The sequence below is a fragment of the Gobius niger genome (assembly GCF_951799975.1).
Source record: "Gobius niger genome assembly, chromosome: 5".
Lineage (NCBI taxonomy): Eukaryota > Metazoa > Chordata > Actinopteri > Gobiiformes > Gobiidae > Gobius > Gobius niger.
In genome coordinates, this window is record NC_136856.1 from 40,002,049 (window position 1) to 40,019,739 (window position 17,691).

General features: G+C 36.9%; 2 protein-coding genes across 2 annotated transcripts in view; one reads left to right on the top strand and one right to left on the bottom strand.

The window, feature by feature from the left end:
- LOC306962771 (uncharacterized protein) overlaps positions 1 to 17,691 on the top strand; it is a 1,040,752-nt gene that overhangs the window by 822,515 nt on the left and 200,546 nt on the right. The window lies entirely within an intron of this gene.
- On the bottom strand, positions 172 to 17,289 carry gmppb (GDP-mannose pyrophosphorylase B). Its single transcript, XM_079557083.1, has 10 exons — positions 17,191 to 17,289; positions 13,378 to 13,513; positions 8,341 to 8,421; positions 6,841 to 6,889; positions 6,611 to 6,753; positions 6,366 to 6,524; positions 4,944 to 5,022; positions 2,897 to 3,024; positions 414 to 596; positions 172 to 340 (listed from the first exon to the last, which is right to left on the bottom strand). The coding sequence occupies exons 2-10, from the start codon at positions 13,504 to 13,506 to the stop codon at positions 209 to 211; spliced, it is 1,083 nt and encodes a 360-aa protein (XP_079413209.1). The 5' UTR covers positions 13,507 to 13,513; positions 17,191 to 17,289; the 3' UTR covers positions 172 to 208.

Sequence of the window (17,691 nt, forward strand, 5' to 3'; positions counted from 1 at the left end):
TCAGTGTGGACAGTCGTATGTGATCATTATCCTACTTCATTATAAACCCCAGAGTCATTCTTTCTTCTCCGTCAAACCACTCGTCCCGTCATGATAAGACACAAAATGGCGGCCGTGGGGAGAAGTACTTCCTCCTCTCTGCTGTTCCCGGCCGGTTTGGTCTAGTTTAAGGCTGAGTTCGAAGGCTCCATAGTTCAGAGTCCGGGCGCTACATGATGATGCGCGGCTCCGGGACTGAATCGCCGATGGATTTGTGCGGGAGGACGTTCGCGCCGTTTAAGTAAAGCTCGTCGTTCACTATGACGTCTTCGCCCAAAACGGTCACGTTCTCCATCCGCACCTGAAAGAGAAACGTTGACAGTAGAAAACAGTATGACTTTTTAAACGGGGTAAGTGCAGCCCCCGGTACTGACCCACTGCCCGACGGAGCAGCTCCAGCCCACGATGCAGCTCTCTAACCAGGAGTGAGAGCGGACCCTGGCCCCCTTCAGCACCGTGCAGCGCTTGATCCGCACCCCGTCCTCCACCACCACCCCCGCCCCGATCGACACGTTCGGGCCGATGCTGCAGTTCTGCCCGATCACAGCGGACGGGTCCTGGGACCAGAGGGAGAACAGGTCAGTGTGTCTAAGCACAGACGTCACAGGCGGGATTTACAGTTCAACTTAATCCAGAGCAGTGTTCATTTTAACAACATATTTTAATTTAGTTTTAGTCTTAGTCTTTTGACTAAAATGGAATTTAATTTTAGTCGAGATTTAGTCAAATAAATCGTCTCAATTTTAGTCTAGTTTTAGTCGACTAAAATTGCATGTCAATTTAGTCGACTAAATTTAAAGGGACTATAAGGAGTTTAAAAATGTTAAAATTAAGTATTTTCCTCCCCCTACATGTTCCAGCCATGTCCTAATGTGTAGAATGAGCTCAGACCTGTTCACCACAACTGCCTCTAAAATCCTGTACGGTCACTCAAAAATGTATCACTTCGGCCCGAATTGCCGTCATGCACGAGCTTAATATAGAAGGTGCAGTTACACATATGGCCTGAGGTGGCAGTAGTGAGTATAAAATGGCGAACTTGCTTCCAGCCCCTTTCAGACTAATGTAGTGGACTTTGCATTGATAATATTGATTCTAATCATATTTAATGTTGTTCCTCTGCTTCATGGAGCTGCTCCACATGAACAAAGCTCAGAGCTGATCCTTTAAACATGATCTGAGGCTCTTTCAGACGCTCAACACAAGTTTGGATGATTTTAGTCTCTCCTTTTCATTTTTATTTAGTCTTATTTTAGTCGACTAAAATATCTGGTCATTTTAGTCACAGTTTTAGTCTCATGAGAAACTTTTAATTTAGTTTTAATCCATTTTTAGTCGTCAAAAATATCACTTTGACTAAAATTCAGACTAAATATTTTAGTTGACGACATTAACACTGATCCAGAGCTTATGGATGGGGCACTTTTGCAGAATATTTCAGGATTGTCACTAAACTGCTGTGATACTAATTACAAACTTGTCTTGCACTGGCCAAAAACATGCTGGTCAGGTTGGCCCACAGCCGCCGCGGCTCAGGACTCAACACCTGATCTTGTTCAATAAAATGTAACAATAACATTTCTCAACATAAACGGTTTGGTCAATGCTCAAGTGTCAGGTCATGTCACTGTAGAAATAGAAATACAAATGAAAAGGATTAGGGGTGTTTGAGCTTAGGGCTGTGCAATTAATCGAAATTCGATTACGATTTCGATTACAACAGTAAACGATAACAAAATTAGCATAATCGCTTATGATCGATTATATATTTTTTTTTCAAATTTTTTTTTTTTTCTTTTTTTTTTTTCAATTTTTTTTTTCAATTTTTTTTAATTTTTGTCACTTTTTTTAATGGATTTTTGTCACTTTTTTAATGGATTTTTGTATTTTTTTTGATGGATTTTTGTATTTTTTTGATGGATTTTTGTCACTTTTTTGACGGATTTTTGAAATTTTTTTGCTGGATTTTTGTCTTTTTTTAATGGATTTTTGTCTTTTTTTTAATGGATTTTTGTCATTTTTTTGATGGATTTTTGTCACTTTTTTAATGGATTTTTGTATTTTTTTTTGGATGGATTTTTGTCACTTTGGATTTTTGTCATTTTTTTTTTTTTCAAATTTTTTAATTTTTGTCACTTTTTTGATGGATTTTTGTCACTTTTTTGCTGGATTTTTGTCTTTTTTTAATGGATTTTTGTCACTTTTTTAATGGATTTTTGCATTTTTTTTGATGGATTTTTGTATTTTTTTTGATGGATTTTTGTTACTTTTTTGACGGATTTTTGACATTTTTTTGCTGGATTTTTGTCTTTTTTTAATGGATTTTTGTAATTTTTTTGATGGATTTTTGTCACTTTTTTAATGGATTATTGTATTTTTTTTTGATGGATTTTTGTATTTTTTTGATGGATTTTTGTATTTTTTTGCTGGATTTTTGTCACTTTTTTGACGGATTTTTGACATTTTTTTGCTGGATTTTTGTCTTTTTTTTGATGGATTTTTGTCACTTTTTTAATGGATTTTTGTATTTTTTTTGATGGATTTTTGTATTTTTTTGATGGATTTTTGTATTTTTTTTGATGGATTTTTGTATTTTTTTGATGGATTTTTGTATTTTTTTAATGGATTTTTGTCACTTTTTTGATGGATTTTTTTAAAGGCAACAAATAATCGTTTGAATAATCGTGATTTCAATTATGACAAAAATAATCGTGATTATTATTTTTTCAATAATCGAGCAGCCCTAACGGAACGTTCAATTTAAACCAGGTCTGGGATTGGATGTCTAACAAAATGTGCCCGTTTGTATGAACAGGTTCAGAGCTAAAGGCGTTTCTGTGACTTCTACGTCGCTCACCACCAGGACGTTGCCGTGGAAGCCGGGCCCCGTGCGCAGGCGCTCAGGTGCGTGTTGCCGTAGCGACTGCAGGTACATGCACATCCCCGTCAGGAAGTCTTTGGGCTGACCGATGTCCATCCAGAACCCTGCAAACGCATCGAGTTTAAGGTGTGTTTTACTGAGTCCAGGAGAAAACGCTCTCGCTGTCAGAAAAAAAGGTAAACAGGGACTAGGAGAAAACGCCTATTGTGCATGTTTTAGCTTTGTGGGAGAACGAGCTTCCTCCATAGTCTCCACAAGGTTTGGGAGTCGACACTGTTCAGCTCTTTTTGATAAATGTTAACAGAGATTTTAAATGTTTTATGTGTGTTTTTGGTTTGCTAGATAGATAGAGGTTTGCTAAACACTATGGTAACTTAAGATTATCAGAAATAAACAGTAAAAACAATACACTATGGGACTAAAGGAGAGAATACAATGTAACTGCCAATAATAATCCAGTTTATTTGTCCTTAAAACTCTCAAAAATACTCTTTGCAGATGACACGAGTGTGTTTTGTTGAAAAAATGACAAAAATGTGACAAAAATGTGATAAAAAAATGACAAAAAAATGACAAAAATGTGATAAAAAATTGAAGAAAAATTGATGAAAAAATGACAAAAATGTGACAAAAATGTGATAAAAATGTGATAAAAAATTGACGAAAAAAAAGACAAAAAATTGACAAAAAAGTGACGAAAAATTGATGAAAAAATGACAAAAATGTGATAAAAATGACAAAAAATTGACAAAAATGTGACAAAAAAGTGATGACAAATTGATGAAAAAAATGACAGAAATGTGATAAAAAATTGACCAAAAAATGAAAAAAAAAAGACAAAAAATGACAAAAATGTGACAAAAATGTGACGAAAAATGGATGAAAAAATGACAAAAATGTGATAAAAATTGACGGAAAAAAATGACATTTTTTTTTTATTTTTAATGTTTTATGAGTGTTTTTGGTTTGCTAGATAGATAGAGGTTTGCTAAATACTATGGTAACTTCATATTATCAGAAATAAACAGTAAAAACAATACACTATGGGACTAAAGGAGAGAATACAATGTAACTGCCAATAATAATCCAGTTTATTTGTCCTTAAAACTCTCAAAAATACTCTTTGCAGATGACACAAGTGTGTTTTGTTGAAAAAATGACAAAAATGTGATAAAAATGTGATAAAAATGTGATAAAAATTGACAAAAAAATGATAAAAAATTGATGAAAAAAACGACAAAAATGTGCTAAAAAATTGACAACAAATGACAACAAATGACAAAAATGTGACAAAAATTTGACAAAAAAATTGACAAAAAATGACCAAAAAAAATTACAAAAATGTGACAAAAAAGTGAAGTGTTGAAACAAAACGACAAAAATGTGATAAAAATGTGACAATTTTTTTTGGCAAAAATGTGATAAAAATGTGATAAAAAATTGACGAAAAAAAATGACTTGACTTGACTGAATGATTTATGTGTGTTTTTGGTTTGCTAGATAGATAGAGGTTTGCTAAATACTATGGTAACTTCATATTATCAGAAATAAACAGTAAAAACAATACACTATGGGACTAAAGGAGTGAACACAATGTAACTGAGTCGGCTCCATTGACTCCCCTTCAAAGCCAATAATAATCCAGTTCAAAAACTCTCAAAAATACTCTTTGCACTCGCGCTTTGTGGAGCTGCGAGCTGGAAAGGACAGAGCAGACACATCACTTGCTAAAAAAAAAGTGATTTAGATCAAAGCTCGTGAAGATCATCGGGCATTACAGGGAGGTGACCTTCTATTTCAGGATGTTTTAAACCACGTTTTCCTGGATGGAGAAGACAACTTATTTAATAAACTCAACAACAATAATGCCACTTTAACTGTGCGTTATGTTTTTATCATATATGAACTGCCTTTTTACTGTGTTTAGCTTTTGAAACACTAACATCCCCACACTCAGAGGTGAATAACGTATTTATAAGTGCGCATGGTCACACTGGAAGTCTCTTTGCTGTTGTGTTCTAACCTTGCAGCTCCATGGCGAACAAATGACCCTCCTCCGCCATCACCGGGAAGATCTCCTTCTCTATCGACGTCGGCCTGAGCTGTTCGCAGAATAAAGAGAAATACAAAGTTTAAAGGGACTATACAGAGTTTAAAAATGTTAAAATTATGTATTTTCCTTCCCGATTTTCTTTATTGTAAACAGACCGAGGGCCGAAGCCACTGATTATTAGCTCAAAGTAAAGCACAACACTGGAAACATTACTATCATGAGATAAATGACTTGCATGAATGAAAGTTCTTCTATGTTGAATTAATTCAAGATACAAATGCTACAGCGCCAATGGAACAAGAATAAAACCCACTTGGAATCAGACAGAAGATAAATAATCAGACACACAATTATCTGAATTAAGAGAATAACGACTACTAGAGGTTTTTATCTCAACCAGACCAAATCTACTCAAACCTTAGATTTAATCTTTTAATTCAAGTAGATTTATGTCATTTCTTCCTTAACCCCTTAACTCCCACCTGAACCGAGCACAGTTTCTCCAGTTAAAATAGCAACAAAACTGAGACAAAAAATAATATGGAAATGTGACAAAAAAGTGACGAAAAAAGAAATAAAAAAGGGACAAAAATGTGATAAAAAATTAACGAAAAAATGACAAAAAATTGACAAAAATGATCAAAAAGGGACGAAAAATTGATGAAAAAATTACAAAAATGTGACAAAAAAGTGACGAAAAATTTGACAAAAATTTGACAAAAATGTGATAAAAAAGTGACAAAAAAATGACAAAAATGTGACCAAAAAGTGACGAAAAATTTATGAAAAAATGACAAAAATGTGACAAAATTGACAAAAATTGACGAAAAATAATTACAAAAATTTGACAAAAAATGAAAAAAAAAGAAAAGAAAAAAAGACAAAAATGTGATAAAAAAAATTGACAAAAAATGTGACAAAAAAGTTACAAGAATGAGTTGAATACCCAACAAAAAATGCTGGAAAAAAAATCTGATGACGTGAGGAAAAAGATCCTCTCGGTTCAGGCGGGAGTTAAGAGGTTAAAACGATTATTCTTTTTCCAGTGCACTTCTCTCAAATGCCAGTGTCAGGACCTCATTGAGTGTATTGACAGTATTTCTACCTTATTTTCTCCCATTTAACTCTAACAATGTTAAAAGTACTCTGTGATTTGTGTAATAGTGCTTCTCAAAATCATCTTGAGGGCCAGAGGTTCTGTGCCGGAGGGCCGGATTTGGCCTCCGGGCCTGACATTGCCGACCCCTCGAGTTTAATATAGATGCTGTAGTTACACGTATGACCTGAGGTGGCAGTAGTGCGTATAAAATGGCCAACTTGCATCTAGCCGCTTTAACAAAAAGGCTTAAAAACAGACCCTAAAAAGGCCAGGTCCAGAGGAGGCCTTCTGACCTGTATGCGGCTGAGCATGCTGGGGTTGAAGATGTACATCCCAGCGTTGATTTTGTTGGACACAAACACCTGCGGCTTCTCCACAAATCTGTGAATCCTGCCGCTGTCCCCGTCGTAAATCACCACTCCGTATTTCGACGGCTCCTCCACACGGGTCACCTGCAAAGACACGAGCTCTATTTCACCGCTCGGACGTGAAACGCTTTATAAACTCGAGCTCACGGACTCAGTCATTTCTGCCTCACCACGATGGTTCCCTCTCGTCCGTGGTTTTTGTGAAACTGCAGCAGCTCGGTGAAGGGAAAGTCGCAGATCACGTCCGAGTTCAAGACAAAAAACGGTTCGCTGTCGACGTTTAACAATTCCCGGGCCAATGCCAACGGGCCAGCTGTGGGAAAAACAAGAGAAATGTTCAAAAAAATCGCTAAATTTACCGCTTTTGTTTCAATACACAGATAAAAATCTTGAGACTTGCCTGTTCCCAGAGGCTCCTTCTCGTGAGACAATGAGATCTTGATTCCGAGCTGAAAATGACACAACGAATAGGGCTGCTCGATTATTGAAAAAATAATAATCACGATTATTTTTGTCATAATTGAAATCACGAGTATTCAAACGATTATTTGTTGCCTTTAAAAAATCAATCAAAAAAGTGACAAAAATCCATTAAAAAAAATGACAAAAATCAATCAAAAAAATAAAAAAATCCATTAAAAAAAAGACAAAAATCCATCAAAAAAAAAAGACAAAAATCCATCAAAAAAAATTAAAAAATCCATTAAAAAAGTGACAAAAATCAATCAAAAAAATAAAAAAATCCATTAAAAAAGTGACAAAAATCAATCAAAAAAGTGACAAAAATCCATCAAAAAAATAAAAAAATCCATTAAAAAAAGACAAAAATCCATCAAAAAAAAATGACAAAAATCCATCAAAAAAGTGACAAAAATCAATCAAAAAAATGACAAAAATCCATTAAAAAAAATGACAAAAATCAATCAAAAAAATAAAAAAATCCATTAAAAAAAAGACAAAAATCCATCAAAAAAAAAAGACAAAAATCCATCAAAAAAAATTAAAAAATCCATTAAAAAAGTGACAAAAATCAATCAAAAAAATAAAAAAATCCATTAAAAAAGTGACAAAAATCAATCAAAAAAGTGACAAAAATCCATCAAAAAAATAAAAAAATCCATTAAAAAAAGACAAAAATCCATCAAAAAAAAAAGACAAAAATCCATCAAAAAAGTGACAAAAATCCATTAAAAAAGTGACAAAAATCAATCAAAAAAATGACAAAAATCCATCAAAAAATTACAAAAATCCATCAAAAAAGTGACAAAAATCCATTAAAAAAGTGACAAAAATCCATAAAAAAAAAAGACAAAAATCAATCAAAAAAAAAAAGACAAAAATCAATCAAAAAAGTGACAAAAATCAATCAAAAAAGTGACAAAAATCCATTAAAAAAGTGACAAAAATCAATCAAAAAAATGACAAAAATCTATCAAAAAAATGACAAAAATCAATCAAAAAAATGACAAAAATCTATCAAAAAAATGACAAATATCCATCAAAAAAATACAAAAATCCATCAAAAAAGTGACAAAAATCCATCAAAAAAGTGACAAAAATCCATTAAAAGACAAAAAATCCAGCAGAAAAAAGACAAAAATCCATCAAAAAAGTGAGAAAAATCAAAAAATTTAAAAGTTGAAAAAAAAATTTTGAAAATTTTTTTTGAAAAAAAATTAAATAAATTTGAAAAAAAAAAATGTAGAAAAAAATATAGAAAAAAAACATATAATCGATAATAAGCGATTATGCTAATTTTGTAATCGTTTACTGTTGTAATCGAAATCGTCATCGAATTTCGATTAATTGCAACACCGAATATGATTAATTTCCGCTCCCATATTCCCGTTTGTTCCAGTTTTCTCCGTAAGAGCAAACTTTTACAGTAAACCGTCCTCACCCTCTCCTCCTGGATCCTCATCTCCCTCTCCAGCAGCTCTGACATGTAGCTCACGGCCAGAATGACATGGTCCACCCCAGCCTGAAATCACAGAGACGAATATCTGCTAAATACACAGTCCAAAGTACAGCTCAACATCACAGAGAAGCAGCTCAACATCACAGAGAAGCAGCTCAGCATCACAGAGAAGCAGCTCCACATCACAGAGAAGCGGCTCAACATCACAGAGAAGCAGCTCAACATCACGGAGAAGCAGCTCATCATCACAGAGAAGCAGCTCAACATCACAGAGAAGCAGCTCAACATCACAGAGAAGCAGCTCGACATCACAGAGAAGCAGCTCGACATCACAGAGAAGCAGCTCATCATCACAGAGAAGCAGCTCAACATCACAGAGAAGCTCATCATCACAGAGAAGCAGCTCATCACAGAGAAGCAGCTCAACATCACAGAGAAGCAGCTCAACATCACAGAGAAGCAGCTCAACATCACAGAGAAGCAGCTCCACATCACAGAGAAGCAGTTCATCACAGAGAAGCAGCTCAACATCACAGAGAAGCAGCTCCACATCACAGAGAAGCAGCTCATCATCACAGAGAAGCAGCTCCACATCACAGAAAAGCAGCTCCACATCACAGAGAAGCAGCTCAACATCACAGAGAAGCAGCTCGACATCACAGAGAAGCAGCTCGACATCACAGAGAAGCAGCTCATCATCACAGAGAAGCAGCTCCACATCACAGAGAAGCAGCTCCACATCACAGAGAAGCAGCTCAACATCACAGAGAAGCAGAGAAACATCACCGAGAAGCAGAGAAACATCACAGAGAAGCAGCTCATCACAGAGAAGCAGCTCAACATCACAGAGAAGCAGCTCAGCATCACAGAGAAGCAGCTCATCATCACAGAGAAGCAGCTCATCATCACAGAGAAGCAGCTCAACATCACAGAGAAGCAGAGAAACATCACAGAGAAGCAGCTCAACATCACAGAGAAGCAGCTCATCATCACAGAGAAGCAGCTCAACATCACAGAGAAGCAGCTCAACATCACAGAGAAGCAGCTCATCATCACAGAGAAGCAGCTCATCATCACAGAGAAGCAGCTCAACATCACAGAGAAGCAGCTCGACATCACAGAGAAGCTCAACATCACAGAGAAGCAGCTCAACATCACAGAGAAGCAGCTCCACATCACAGAGAAGCAGCTCAGCATCACAGAGAAGCAGCTCAACATCACAGAGAAGCAGCTCATCATCACAGAGAAGCAGCTCAACATCACAGAGAAGCAGCTCAACATCACAGAGAAGCAGCTCAACATCACAGAGAAGCAGCTCATCATCACAGAGAAGCAGCTCAACATCACAGAGAAGCAGCTCATCATCACAGAGAAGCAGCTCAACATCACAGAGAAGCAGCTCGACATCACAGAGAAGCAGCTCATCATCACAGAGAAGCAGCTCATCATCACAGAGAAGCAGCTCATCATCACAGAGAAGCAGCTCATCATCACAGAGAAGCAGCTCATCATCACAGAGAAGCAGCTCAACATCACAGAGAAGCAGCTCATCATCACAGAGAAGCAGCTCAACATCACAGAGAAGCAGCTCAACATCACAGAGAAGCAGCTCAACATCACAGAGAAGCAGCTCATCATCACAGAGAAGCAGCTCATCATCACAGAGAAGCAGCTCAGCATCACAGAGAAGCAGCTCATCATCACAGAGAAGCAGCTCAACATCACAGAGAAGCAGCTCATCATCACAGAGAAACAGAGAAACATCACAGAGAAGCAGCTCAACATCACAGAGAAGCAGCTCATCATCACAGAGAAGCAGCTCAACATCACAGAGAAGCAGCTCATCATCACAGAGAAGCAGCTCATCATCACAGAGAAACAGAGAAACATCACAGAGAAGCAGCTCAACATCACAGAGAAGCAGCTCATCATCACAGAGAAGCAGCTCAACATCACAGAGAAGCAGCTCAACATCACAGAGAAGCAGCTCGACATCACAGAGAAGCAGCTCATCACAGAGAAGCAGCTCAACATCACAGAGAAGCAGCTCGACATCACAGAGAAGCAGCTCGACATCACAGAGAAGCAGCTCATCACAGAGAAGCAGCTCAACATCACAGAGAAGCAGCTCAACATCACAGAGAAGCAGCTCAACATCACAGAGAAGCAGCTCAACATCACAGAGAAGCAGCTCAACATCACAGAGAAGCAGCTCATCATCACAGAGAAACAGAGAAACATCACAGAGAAGCAGCTCAACATCACAGAGAAGCAGCTCATCATCACAGAGAAGCAGCTCAACATCACAGAGAAGCAGCTCAACATCACAGAGAAGCAGCTCGACATCACAGAGAAGCAGCTCATCACAGAGAAGCAGCTCAACATCACAGAGAAGCAGCTCGACATCACAGAGAAGCAGCTCGACATCACAGAGAAGCAGCTCATCACAGAGAAGCAGCTCAACATCACAGAGAAGCAGCTCAACATCACAGAGAAGCAGCTCAACATCACAGAGAAGCAGCTCATCATCACAGAGAAGCAGCTCAACATCACAGAGAAGCAGCTCGACATCACAGAGAAGCAGCTCATCACAGAGAAGCAGCTCAACATCACAGAGAAGCAGCTCATCATCACAGAGAAGCAGCTCAACATCACAGAGAAGCAGCTCACCATCACAGAGAAGCAGCTCAACATCACAGAGAAGCAGCTCAACATCACAGAGAAGCAGAGAAACATCACAGAGAAGCAGCTCAACATCACAGAGAAGCAGCTCAACATCACAGAGAAGCAGCTCAACATCACAGAGAAGCAGCTCACCATCACAGAGAAGCAGCTCAACATCACAGAGAAGCAGCTCAACATCACAGAGAAGCAGCTCATCATCACAGAGAAGCAGCTCAACATCACAGAGAAGCAGCTCACCATCACAGAGAAGCAGCTCAACATCACAGAGAAGCAGCTCAACATCACAGAGAAGCAGCTCAACATCACAGAGAAGCAGCTCAACATCACAGAGAAGCAGCTCAACATCACAGAGAAGCAGCTCAACATCACAGAGAAGCAGCTCAGCATCACAGAGAAGCAGCTCAACATCACAGAGAAGCAGCTCAGCATCACAGAGAAGCAGCTCAACATCACAGAGAAGCAGCTCAACATCACAGAGAAGCAGCTCATCATCACAGAGAAGCAGCTCATCATCACAGAGAAGCAGCTCATCATCACAGAGAAGCTCAACATCACAGAGAAGCAGCTCATCATCACAGAGAAGCAGCTCATCATCACAGAGAAGCTCAACATCACAGAGAAGCAGCTCATCATCACAGAGAAGCTCAACATCACAGAGAAGCAGCTCAACATCACAGAGAAGCAGCTCATCATCACAGAGAAGCAGCTCAACATCACAGAGAAGCTCAACATCACAGAGAAGCAGCTCATCATCACAGAGAAGCAGCTCATCATCACAGAGAAGCTCAACATCACAGAGAAGCAGCTCAACATCACAGAGAAGCAGCTCATCATCACAGAGAAGCAGCTCAACATCACAGAGAAGCAGCTCATCATCACAGAGAAGCAGCTCACCATCACAGAGAAGCAGCTCAACATCACAGAGAAGCAGCTCAACATCACAGAGAAGCAGAGAAACATCACAGAGAAGCAGAGAAACATCACAGAGAAGCAGCTCATCACAGAGAAGCAGCTCAACATCACAGAGAAGCAGCTCATCATCACAGAGAAGCAGCTCAGCATCACAGAGAAGCAGCTCAACATCACAGAGAAGCAGCTCATCATCACAGAGAAGCAGCTCAACATCACAGAGAAGCAGAGAAACATCACAGAGAAGCTCATCATCACAGAGAAGCAGCTCATCATCACAGAGAAGCAGCTCGACATCACAGAGAAGCAGAGAAACATCACAGAGAAGCAGAGAAACATCACAGAGAAGCAGAGAAACATCACAGAGAAGCAGCTCAACATCACAGAGAAGCAGAGAAACATCACAGAGAAGCAGCTCAACATCACAGAGAAGCTCTCCTGGACCATGAACGCGACATCACTGGAAAGTCATCAGCGTCTCTACTTTCTCCACACGTTAACCTCTTAACTCCCACCTGAACATGTTTTCTCCAAATCTAAAAGCTTCTACAAAACAGTGATGAAAAACGAGAGGAAAATGAGGATGTAAACACGACAAAAAATAAGCTTAAAAGTGACCCAAAAAAAAGCGACAAAAATGATGAAAACTCAATAGAAAAATGAGAAAAATCCAGCAGAAAAAAATGACAAAAAAAACAGAAAACTAAGACAAAAACATGACAAAAAATGGACAAAAAAATGACAGAAAGTGACAAAAAAAAACAACGAAAAATGTATAAAGAATTGACGAATAAATAACAAAAAATTGGCAAAAAAATTGACAAAAAATGCTGAAAAAATGATGAAAAAGTGACAAAAATGTGACAAAAATATGACAAAAAGTGACAAAAAATTTACAAACAATGTGAATAAAATGGACAAAAAAAAAGATGAAAATGTGGCAAAAATGTCACAAAAAAGGACAAAAAAATTACACAAAATGATGAAAAAATGATGAAAAAGTGACAAACAATTTGACAAAAAAACTTACAAAAAAATTGACAAAAAATGATGAAAAAGTGACAAAAATGTCACAAAAAATGACTAAAAAAAATGACAGAAAATGACAAAAAATTTACAAAAAATTATTAAAAAAATGATGAAAATGTGACAAAAATATGACAAAAAGTGCCAAAAAATTTACAAAAAAGTTACAAAAATGAGTTGAAAACCCCCCAAAAAATGATTGAAAAAAAATCTGACGACATGAGTAAAAAGATCCAGTCAGATGAGTTTTGTAGACTTAGCTTTCAAATGAGGCGTTACACTGACCTACTGGATTTGGGTAAAGCTGAACTGGAGAAAATGCTCTCGGTTCAGGTGGGAGTAATATATGTAATACATTTTATTCATACATGTTCCCCCCCCTCTCCCCCGGGGTCTCACCTTGACCAAAGCCTCGACCTGGTGCAGGAGGATGGGTTTGTTGCAGAATTCCACCAGAGGTTTGGGAACGCTCAGGGTGAGGGGCCGCAAACGGGTGCCGTACCCCCCGACCAGGATCAGCGCCTTCATCTTACACCTGCCACAGAAGAACCACATCTTTAAACAACAAGAGTCAACACAATGTGCACTTGTGTGGTTTTTCCCCTTTGTAATTTAGAGTAATTCATTCATAACACTTTCATTATGTCAGAATCCTTGTTTTTTTATACTTTATTTTCAAAACAAATGAAGGCAGATGTTTCCATGTCCTTGTTGATTTACACACATTCTTATAACAAAGTAGATGAAGTAAATATATGATCCTATGTATGTGGATTTTAAATTCTAGCGGAACTTTTATCACCAGTTACATCCAAAAGCTTCTGGAAAAAAGGTGAGAAAAGAGCGACAGAACTGAGACGAAAACAATGATGAAGATGTGACAAAAAGGTGAGAAAACTTTGACAAAAAATGTGACAAAAAATGACTAAAAAAGTGAGAAAAGTTTGACAAAAAATGTGACGAAAAAGAAAAAAAAAGCCAAAAAATGACAAAAAAAATCACATAAAACGACAAAAAAATGACAAAAAATGTGACAAAAAAAGACAACCCCCCCCCAAAAATTACAAAAAAAATTACAAGAAATCTGACAAAAAACGACCAAAAAAATTGACAAAAAATTGACAAAAAGAAAAGACAAAAAATGTGACAAAAAATGACCAAAGAAAAGGCAAAAAATGACAAAAAATGGACAAAAAAAATGACCAAAAAATGACAAAAAATGAAAAAATGAAAAAAAATGACAAGAAATCTGACAAAAACTGACAAAAAAAACCTGACAAAAACTGACAAAAAAAGACAAAAAATGACAAAAAACTTGACAAAAAATGGATAAAAAAATGACAGGAAATCTGACAAAGACAGACAAAAAAACTTGACAAAAAAATCACATAAAATGACAAAAAAATGACCAAAAAATTACAAAAAAATGACAAGAAATGTGACAAAAAATGACCAAAAACATGACATCATGTCTGTGTCAACAAAAGTCTCGTCTTTTCGTCCTTTTTGTTGTTGTGGGACTTTGCTGAACCAGAGAAACCAGTTTGATAATCCTTGTCCTTGCACTGACGGCCTTTTCTCCCTCACCCCAAACCCAGTTGATTTATTATGTAAAGCCAGCATTACAAAAACAGTCTACACAGGAGCAAAGCAATTACTTCTGGTTCTTCACAGACAAAGATCTAGAAATATAGAAATAATTGTCAGGCAAAATCTAAAATAGGGAGCTCAGCAGACACTAAACCAGGTTCTGTCAGGGTTTCTTCTTTCTGTTTTCTCATCACTTTATTCTCGCTCTTTAGTCACTCTTTTGTTCTATTATTGTTGCTTTTCTGGCAGGTTTTTGTCGCTCTTTTGTTGCGTTCTTGTTTCTTTTTTGTCACGGTGTTGTTGTGTTTTCATCGACACCATTTTGAAGCTTTTTTTCAAGTAGCTTTTAGAATTGGGTAAAACCAAACTGGAGATAATGTGCTCGGTTCAGGCGGGGGTTAAGAGGTTAAAAAACATACAGGAGATTTTTTAATCAAAAATTTATATGAGTAGTAGTAACCTCTTAACTCCCACCTGAACAGATCCCATTTTCTCCAGTTTGGCTTTACCCTAATCAAAAAGCTTCTTTGGAAAAAAGCACCAAAACAGCCACAAAAAATGAGAAGAAAACAAGGATGTAAACGCAACAAACAAATGACAAAAATTCAGCAAAAATGAGACAAAAATTCAACAAAAAGTGACAAAAATGAGACAAAAATTCAGCAAAAATGAGACAAAAATTCAGCAAAAATGAGACAAAAATTCGACAAAAAATTGACAAAAATTCAACAAAAATGAGACAAAAATTCAAAAAAAATTGACAAAAATTCAGCAAAAATGTAACAAAAATTCAACAAAAATTGACAAAAATTCAGCAAAAAATTGACAAAAATTCAACAAAAATGTGACAAAAATTCAACAAAAAATTGACAAAAATTCAACAAAAATGTGACAAAAATTCAACAAAAATGTGACAAAAATTAAAAAAAGAAAAGAAAAAAAAACATACAAAAGGTGACACAACACAGCAACAATGTGAGGAAAAAGATCATTTTTGTGGGTCTTAGCTTTCAAATGAGGTGTTACACAGGCCTACATAATGGCCAAAGAGGACAGAATGCCTTTGGTTTAGGCGGGTGGTAAGAGGTTAAGCTGGAGGACCCACCCCTGCACTAAACCCTCTAATAATCACAGCAAATACATCGGTGCCAACTTCATTGCCTTCATTTAATCTTTAGAGCGGAAGCAAATCTGGTGACTCTAGGTAATAGTGCACAGACTTTGGGGATCAGCGTGTTTTTAAAGGCTTCACTATTGTTTTTTGTATCGGCATCTGATCGGATTGGAAAATATCCTATGACATTCAGAGAAGATAAGAACCACCAACAGAAGAGGAAATGATTCCGTCATGTTAGAGAATCAGCTGATTGGACATCACGTGTTAACCCCTTAACTCCCACCTGAACCCAGCACATTTTCTCCAGATTGGCTTTGCCCCAATCCAAAAGCTTCTGGAAAAAAGGTGAGAAAATAGCGACAGAACTGAGACGAAAACAATGATGAAGATGTGACAAAAAGTGAGAAAACTTTGACAAAAAATGACAAAAAAAAATTACAAGAAATGTGACAAAAATGTGACAAAAAAGACAAAAAATGGCAAGAAAAATTGACAAAAAATGACAAAAAAATGCGACAAAAAATGGCAAGAAAAATGGACAAAAAATGACCAAAAAATTGAAAAAAATTGACAAAAAATGGCAAAAAAATTGACAAAAAATGACAAAAAATGTGACAAAAAATGACAAAAAAAGACAAAAAAATGACAAAAAATGACCAAAAAAATGACCAAAAATGTGACAAAAATTGACTAAAAATGGCAAAAAAAAATGACAAAAAATGTGACAAAAAATGACAAAAAACAGACAAAAAATGACAAAAAACAGACAAAAAATGACAAAAAATGACAAAAAACAGACAAAAAATGACAAAAAATGACAAAAAACAGACAAAAAATGACAAAAAATGACCAAAAAAAGATAAAAAATGTGACAAAAAATTACAAAAAAGACAAAAAAAAATGACAATGGAAGAAATGGAAAAAAAAATGTGATGACATGAGGAAAAAGATCCATTTAGATGAGTTTTGTAGATCTTAGCTTTCAAATGAGGCGTTACACTGGCCTACAGGATTTGGGTAAAGCTGAACTGGAGAACATGCTCTCGGTTCAGGCGGGAGTTAAGAGGTTAAATCGCGGTACATCCGTGAATTAGATTTCGAGGAGACTTTCTGATGATGTGTTGACCTTTAACTCAATGATTAGACATATTAGAAGTATGAGAAGTTCCCAGTTTATGAACCTGAGCATCGCCGTTCCAACCAACACCTTATGACGCGATTTCTCACTGGCTTTGGTTGAAGTAAACTGTACGTCACGCTGCTTCGAACAGGTGCAGGGTGACGAGCAGAAACACAACACAGCGAGGCCATTACGGGTCAGCACAAAGGGATCGGTCAATACTTTTCCTCCCTAAGTTTCAAGAGAAATCTCAAATAATATTCAACCCATTTCATCCCAAATACACGAGCTTCTAACTCGGGTGAAACAAAATGAGCGCTGTATTAAGTCTTTTCCTGACGTGACATATTTGTCGTAAAATAAAGGTAAACAAGATGAACTTTACCGTGGAAAAGGTTCCAAAATCCTCCGTAAACCCTGTGGTGAATTTATGAATCACTGAATGACACGTCGAGCGTTCAAATCTCTTTTGTTTGGCTTCCGGGTCTGCCTGAGCGTGATGTCGCGTCACTTCCGGTCTATCCAAAACAATGAAAAAGAAAAAAAAACTATATCGAAATAAAGCTAAAAAAAAAAGTATTACAACTCATAATCATTAAACGAGGTTAATTTCGTAACGTGAGCGAGTTATTGATGTTTTTAAACCGGATTCATTCACCGATCAGCGGTTTCCCTTAGCAACCGTTGCTACCAAACGTGTTCAGGAAACGCTTATTTCCGCATTCCTGACCAATCAGAGCACAACAGCGTGGCTACGGTCATTGGACTGTGAAACTGAATGAAAGGCAAAATAATTAATCATTTATTTTTTTATTTCATGTCATCTCATTCAGAGCCGTAGGAAGATGTTTTAGTGAGGGGGCGCTGAGGGACAAAATTTACCCCC